We start from the raw sequence: 8,053 nt of genomic DNA, 5'->3' as shown, positions 1-8,053 counted from the left end.
GATTTAACATACGATTCGATTATCAAAATTGGAAAAGGATTCTCTCCGTAATTCAAAGGTTTTAGCACCGGTCTATCCTACATGTACTCAAGCTCATCGTAAGTCCCAATGGTGCCACCCTATGGACTTAATGGGAAAAGAGAGGAAAATGACGTTGATTTCTTGCTTCGGAGAGATCAGCGGCTACGAGGAATGGAAAAAAACATCTTCTATTTTCTCTCGAAGTCTTCAGCTAGCACTTCTGTCAATCCTGTATGGGGAATGCCTTGTAAGAAGGACATAATGCTAATCCACGTTCTCCACGGTCAAGGAAGCATCGTTGTTTAAAGAATGAAGGAATTCATTTCTTGTTTACACGACTTCAGGCAGATAAAGCAGCTACAAAAGCTATGCCTGTCAATCGAGTAGGTGCTTTTGGATTAGCTCCTGGGATTTCGGGTCTTTTTCTCTCATTCAAATAGTAGACTTTTGAACCATTTTTGCTCGTGCTAGTGCCCCTAGAAACTCATGATTTTACAACCAATATTTACAAAAAATAAAAAAATAAATTACAAAACAGACACCTAGCTCAGCTGAACATCCCCGTTTTTCAAAGTTTCATGTGCTCCAGGAGGTCTCAGGTTCGAACCCCCAATGGCGTAATATTGCAAGATTTAACATGGAAGATAGAGTTAACTTACCCCCTTGTAACACAATTTCAGACTCCCATCCGCTTCGGCTCCCTTGGCTAGGTTACTCATGAGACTTGCTAGTAGACTAGCACGGCAACCCTGTTCAATTAATATAATAGTACGTTATTGGAGTTTAGCTTGTTAGGCTTCCAAGTTCCAACAAGATAATGTAATACTCTTTTTTTAAAAAAAATTAAAAAAATTCCGGAACATTTGTTTGACTGTAGTTTTCACTTTGAACTAGCCGATAATAGGCTTGTAGGCCAGAGAGTCATAAGCCTGGTAGACCAGAGAGTCATAAGCCCAGTAAAAAGGGACTTAACCGACATTTCTTCCAGGGTTTTGCGGTAATTTGCTCTCTTCAACCACTATTTTAAATTGCCATTTTCCAAAAGAAAAAAGACAAACCTCCGCCTAATCTTTCATCTTCTCAGCGTTTCCAATTCCCAAAGTGAAACTCTGGTTAGGGTTCTCCGAGGAAGGAATGCAACCAAGTTGTTAAACTGGGTAGAGTTTTTCACTGTCTCAGCTCAAATTGGTTCTCAAGTCTCTCATTCAGTTATTACAATTTTAGATTTTGGGTTTCCTACTCTTTTGAGCTCCGATTTAGGGTTTACTCGTCGTTTCCTAGTCCTTTTTAGCTTCGATTTAGGGTTTTGTAGTTGTTTCCTTCTCCTGTTCATCTTCGGATTTGGGTTTACTCGTGTTTGCTTGTCCTTTCCGAGCTTCAATTTTGGGTTTTTAATCGTTTCCTTCTCCCTTTCGTGTGCTATTTTGCTTATCAAGCCACCGATTTTGCGTTGCCTTACTATATATATATATACACCACCCATTGCGCCACTTATGTACAGTCGATCAAAGTTGTATAATGTGGGAAAAAGGCTGGAGTTTTCCTTTTCTGAACTAACATTGGTCTCCATTTCTTAAGTTAATGAAATATCTTTTGAATCTAATCGTCATTTCGATTTCAGTTGCCTATAGATCCATATTGCGTTTGCTCCACCAACTGGCATTAGCAGCATCGCCAATTGTTAATGTTATATTAGTCTATACAATGACGATGAGCAGGAAACCCCTAGTTGGTTCTGGTGATCCAAGTGAAACCATGTCCCTAATTGGTTGTGGTAATAAAAGGAAAACTACGTCTTCTATTACTGCATCAACATCAACAGTAATTAAGAAGAAAAGAGTATACCGAAAAAGGAAGCACATTCATCATGATCTAATTATGGAGCAAATACTAACCAAGGTTCCAGTCAAGGATCTGCTGCGGTGCGTTGCGGTTTCAAAATCCTGGTATAATTCAATTCATAATGATAAACGCTTAACTTAGGCTCACTTTCTTCAATCGCAAAAGAATCCCGATTTACTCTTTAATCTTTTAAATGTTAAGGATAGGGTCAGTGACACTGGTAAGGTAAGGATTGGGAGTCATTTCTTCAAATTAACTTCCAGACCTGTACGAATTCATACTGATTATTTGTGCTTCCAAAGGTTCCGTACTCATCCTATTCATGTCTCTAACAAGGAACTGGTTGGTTACTGCAATGGTTTCCCTTGCATCTCATCATCCGGGGGTATTTATGCAGCTGAATACGCAATTCTGCAAATATACAGGGGTGAGATTATGTATATCACCTGCACACCCATTGTTAAACAACGTAGGAACAATGCCCAGATCATTTGTCACGGATTTGGATTTGATTCCTTAGCAAATGAGTACAAATTGGTAAGTGTGTATCGGACCTCTCAAAAGGAGCTTAACCTCATTGTGTTTACATTGGGAACTAAATCATGGAGAGATGTCACTGCTGCAAGCACTCCCATATCAGTTCATGGTCTTCCTATTACGCGGGTAAGAGCAGCCACTGGTAAAGACAAACAGGCCATCTTTTGTAGTAATTATGGTGGCGGATGCTTGGTTTGGAAGATAACTGTGGGAAAAGGAGGAGGAGGAGGCGGAGGAAGAGGAGGAGGAGGAGCTGAAGGTAACAACAATGAAATGGAGATGTTGCTATTGTTCAATCTGCATGATGAGAAGTTTCAGTTCATTCAAGTCCAAAGTAAAGGTACAACTGGCGAGGAGCAGAAGCAGTCACTTTTTGATTATCCCCATCCCTTGGAGTTCAAAGGGTATCCTTGTATTGCACGTATAGAAAAATCATCAGGGAATAATGGAAGTGATTGTTATAATCCTGTCCGTCATCATCGTCATGGCAGTGGTAGTTGCTGCTGCTGTTGTAAAGTTCATTTGTACATATTCAAGGATAATGTCAAGCAAGTGTGGGTTAAGGAGGAGAGTTTGGATGTTTGTGTGAAACCTTTGCATCACGATGAATACTGGCCTATTATTTCCCACCAGGCACCAGATCCCTGCTGTTTTTGTTTCGGCAGCACTACCACACCCCCAACTCGTATATTTAGTTTCTCTGATCAGATCTTTCTCTACTGGTTCAATGGGAGACATCTTCAGGTTTTCGACCTGCGTTCCAAAAAATTACAGCTTGCATCAGCTTATTATGCTCATGATGATGGTTTATTTAAAACTAAGATGAAAGAACCCTCAGACACCCTTGATGATAGTGATGATAATATTTATTGCTCCAGTATGGATTATCAGCTGCACTGTCAGGGGGAGAACTTCCTTTCTCTGCAATCCTTTGTACCTGAAGGAGTGGGAAGAAATATTCAGGTTTTGAAGAGTTAAATTCATTGAGAAGAATTCCTCCATATTCAGCATATGTATTCGTGGACAGAGGTTCATGAGATTATTATTCTTTTGTTGGCTAGTTATTATCATACACAGTTCTGCTACCTATGCGCGTATCAAGTGACAAATATCTGTGTGACGTGAAATATTTCACATGATTGTTTATTTTTATCAGTTGAACCTGTGGTTTATTGAAACAATCAACATGGCTGCTGTTCTCAAACTTTTTTGGGAGGTTTTGAATGGCTCTTCTTTGCTTGGTAAATTTAAATTCATTTTTTCTTAGAAATGATTCGCCTACCGGCTACGGCTTGATCATCTTTCTGCTATGGCCTGGAATATGTTGCATTGGACACACTAGCAGTGGTAGCATTTCTAGTTGTTTGAGGATTCCTCTTCTACATAATTCTAAGTTCCGCGACATACTTTCATTTGCAGATACTTTTTGCATTTCCATCTATGTTTTACTAGGTGAAATTAGGCCCACTGCTTACACTTTTTTCTTGGGCAAGTAGATGAAATTCTTTTTTGGCCATTTGGTGGAAATAAATGGTTCTGTGGTTTGGTCTCTACTCTACTGATAGTAATAGCAATGCCTTTACTACTCAAAGCACTCAAGAAATAGCAGATCAGAATGTGTCCCAGAATATGTAACAAGGCTGGAGAAACATGGGAAGTTCTGGCAGTTCAATGTGAGGGTTCTGTTCAGACATCTCATACTCATACAGGTGGTTGTTTATTGCCATGATAAAGGGGCTGTTCAGAGGTATGAAACCTAAGAGCATTCGTTTGGCCACTAAAGGTTCGCCGTCACCAGTTAAATTTGCTGACTTTGGTCTTGCAGCCTATATCCAACCTGGTAATCTCGATCCAAAAATGTAGTTTATGTTTTCCGACTTCATCTGTTTGGTACTTAAGTTTTAGTCTTTGTATTAGCAGGGCAGAAGCTTCATGGTCACATCGGAATCCGTTCGGTATAACTCCTGAGGTATTGGCTGGAGGATACAACCTGGAAACCGATGTCTGGAGTTGGTGTTATCCTGTGTATTCTCCTTCATGGGACACCTCTATTTTGGCGTTATCCTTTATAGTTATTTGATGGGGATCCACTCAATATAGCTCCTGAGATATTATTGGCTGGAGGATACAACCTGGAAGTCGATATTTGGAGTTGGCGTTTTCCTGTGTATTCTTCTTCATGGGACACCTCTATGTTGGTGTTATCGAGACGTGTTGCAGATATCCACCCCAGTCTGTTGGTGTCCAGGTAACTATTGTGCAGCATTTTTTAGCTTACAGTTTTACCTCCAGCAATGTCACGCGACTAAGCCTTTTACTTCGTTTGATGGAGGAAGCACTTAACTACATAACCTGGCAGCTTTTTATTGGTTTGCATTCATTATTCTGATGGATCACCTTTAGATATCAATTGCCAGAACCAAAGCTTACTCAAGTACTATGAAACAAATTGCAGAGAACATATTGAGTACAACTGTATACGTTTAGTTATCTTCAAATTAAGAATATTTAGTAGATTGTTTGTAATGTTAAAGCTAGCAACAAGATTAAGTAGTGGTTTCTTGGATTGAATATGCTATCTGTACACGCAGATCCCATATTGCCGTATTATCTTGATTGGTTTTTGAAGACTTGTCCTATGACTCCCGTGTTTGCTTATTTGCTAGTTAACAATCTGGGTTAAGTGGGGTATGCAGAGCATGGATATGTTGGGTTTATATGATTGAGCAGTACATTGTATTGTTGATTTTCTTACTTTGGTAAATAGTTGCTCCAGTTTAGTTGTGGCGGTTGAGAAATCTAATTCCTTCTTTTTTGATACTGAATTTCTTTGGAGGGTGGGTGACCAGCGTGTGTTTATTTTGCAGGAAATTGCATGCCACATGGGTTTAGAGCTCGGAAGATATATGTTCAATTACAAGACATTTAAGAGGATGAGGATGTCATGAAACATTGGGGTTGGGTGGACAACAAGTTGCTGTAATTACAATTTATAAGATTTGCAGTTTTATTTGAAATCAGATATGTTGTTTTTGTATCTTCGAAGAAAAATGAAGTTCTTTTAGTATCGTATGAAAAATCTTTTGTAGGTCTGAGAACACTTGTAGGTCTCAAATCTATTAGAAGCGAATGAGTGGACATTTTTTGTTGACATGAATCTATTAGAACCGAATGAACGAGTGTTGCTATATGATGAATGAGTGTTGGCTCCCGAAGTGGAGTTAACTAGCATAAGTTGGCTCAATTTGCTCAAATTCTCTCCCAAAAGTGGAGCCAACCTGTGCCTACAAAAAGTTGTCTCCAGTTGAGATTCTCGAAACCAAACTGGCACCAATTCGGGAGTTAACAAACGTAAGTTGACTCCATAATTTGGAGTATAGTATAACCTCGATAAATACATATGCCTCTGGTTCAGAGTCTACAAACCAAGTTGGCTCCGATTCACAAGGCTGCTAATGGGTAGGGGTAGGGCTGCACATGGGCGGGTATGGGCGGGTATAAGCTAAAACCAACCTCGCACCCACATACTGCGGGTTTTTTTTTTCATAACCAACCCCGCACCCACAAACAGCGGGCGGGTTTTGTTACCCGCCCGCTACGGGTTGGGCGGGTATGGGTTTAAACGGGTTTAAACCCGCTTTATATTCAAGTATTTAGAGTAACTTCTATTCTCCTTGATTAAGTGAGAAAAAAAAAACCAAAACCCCCAAAATATTCATATCTAGGAAGTTCACAGATGAAGATTAAGTGTTGAATCTGTTGATTTTTCGATTGTTGTCGATTTCTGGTGAAGATTCGAAGTTGTTGTCGTCGATTTCTGGTGAAGATTTCTGGTAATTGTCGTTCGTAGGTGAAGAAGAAGAACTGAGGAGGAAGAAGAGGAGAGGCCGAACAGAAAGAAGAGTGTAGAAAGTGAATGAGGGTTATCAGTTATCCTATCTACTAGTATTAGGGTTTCATAATGGACGACTAGGATTAGTTTTATCTAATGGTAGATAATCTGCGGGTTTTTTGGGCGGGTATGGGCGGGTATTAGCTTAAACCAACCTCGCACCCACAGATAGCGGGTTTTTTTTTCCATAACCAACCCCGCACCCACAACGGGCGGGTATGGATTAAAAACCCACGGACTTAGCGGGTACGGGTGGGTTTGGGTATCGTGGGCGGATCTTGTGCAGCCCTAGGTAGGGGTGTAAATTAGGTTAGGTCAGGCAGCCCGGCCCGATTTCTACTCAAGACCAGTCCAGACAGGCCTCATAATTAAAAAAAAAAACATCAGACAGGGGAGACCAGGTAAAAACACTTAATTTGAGGGCCCAAATTTTGCCAAAGCACGTTCTAATAAGCGGGCCAAACAAGCTTCGGGGTTTTTTTTACTTGAAATTTGGGGAAAAGGTTGAAATTTTTCTTTTCTGCGCTAACATTGGTTTCCATTCCTTAAGTTAATGAAACATCTTTTGAATTTAATCGTCGTTTCCTCTTCAGCTGCCTATAAATCCATACTGTGTTTGCTCCATCAACTGGCATTAGCCGCACCACCAATTGTTAAGTCTATACAATGAATGACGCTGAGCAGGAAACCTCTAGTTGTTGTTTTTCTGATTTTTTTTTAAATTACTTATATTGAAACAGAAGGAAAATTACAGTGAGTCATCCAAAATGTTGGTTTCCCTTATCTCCTATAACTGATGTGAGATATTGGTGCCGCCCAACATATTGTTAACCCTATTTCGAAAACTAGAAATTACAACTGAATTTGAAAAACATAAATCCGATAACAAAACAGGGTGCAAGAAGTTTGACATCAGCAGCCATTGTTGTTTATGTTTTCCCCTTTTACACGCTTCTTTCACCAAGGTATCATCCATTTCATTACACTTCCTATTCTTAAAAGAAAAACCCAAGAAATGTTCACAAGTCTGCAGAATCCTCATTGCTTCAGAAGCTATAGCTTGATTTCTCCAAAAAAAAAATGTTACTTTGCTTAGGCTGAGCGTATAAGATTAACCTCTGGCAATCACCTTCCTACCAGAAGTTCCTCTTTGCCCAAACTGCCGTCTCCAGCATACTCAAAGCCTCAGTTTCTTCTGTTGTGGAAGCACTGAATGACCCAGCTGTAGCTTGGATAGCTCTTCCTGTATCAGAGCGAAGAATTATACCATACCCAGCAGGAGTACAAGAATCATTCCAAGATGCATCAAAGTTAATTTTAAATTGAGTTTTCAAGGGTTTTAACCATCCACTATTATCAATGACATTTTGGTTTTGAAGTACAGGTGCAGAAGAAGAAGTTACTCCCTGGTTTAGTTGTCTCAGGGGAGACCAAAAAGCCAAGTGTCTCTGCACAACTAAAGAGAGTTGGAGGCTTGAGGTTGATTTGGATTGGAAGATTATGAGACATCTTTCCTTCCAAATCAACCAGCATTTTGTGGCCATAATTTCTATGTCAGAACTTTCGTACACCCCTGCAATCCAATTAGAATACATTTGTGCAAAAGAGAAATCTAAATCATTATTGAAATTTATACCTACCACTGGGGGTAGCATTGAGAAAGATTTAGCATAAGAACATTCAAAAAACAGATGTTTCAGTGATTCACATTCATGTTCACAGAAAATACATCTCATATCTATGTTTTTCTTGTGTTGTCCT

At 39.7% G+C, this 8,053-nt stretch overlaps 1 protein-coding gene across 1 annotated transcript; it reads left to right on the top strand.

Annotated features, from left to right (window-relative positions):
* The first annotated feature begins 1,096 nt into the window (after nucleotides 1-1,096).
* On the top strand, nucleotides 1,097-3,666 carry LOC113322616. Its single transcript, XM_026570746.1, has 2 exons — nucleotides 1,097-1,967; nucleotides 2,200-3,666. The coding sequence occupies exon 2, from the start codon at nucleotides 2,299-2,301 to the stop codon at nucleotides 3,376-3,378; it is 1,080 nt and encodes a 359-aa protein (XP_026426531.1). The 5' UTR covers nucleotides 1,097-1,967; nucleotides 2,200-2,298; the 3' UTR covers nucleotides 3,379-3,666.
* Nucleotides 3,667-8,053: the final 4,387 nt, after the last annotated feature.

The sequence above is a fragment of the Papaver somniferum genome, chromosome 11 (genome assembly GCF_003573695.1).
Source record: "Papaver somniferum cultivar HN1 chromosome 11, ASM357369v1, whole genome shotgun sequence".
NCBI lineage: Eukaryota > Viridiplantae > Streptophyta > Magnoliopsida > Ranunculales > Papaveraceae > Papaver > Papaver somniferum.
This window is presented reverse-complemented; position numbering and strand designations above follow the sequence as displayed.

Bases quoted from the DNA above. Each gene is read 5' to 3' on its own strand.
- LOC113322616 (XM_026570746.1), top strand. From the start codon at position 2,299: ATGTATATCACCTGCACACCCATTGTTAAACAACGTAGGAACAATGCC.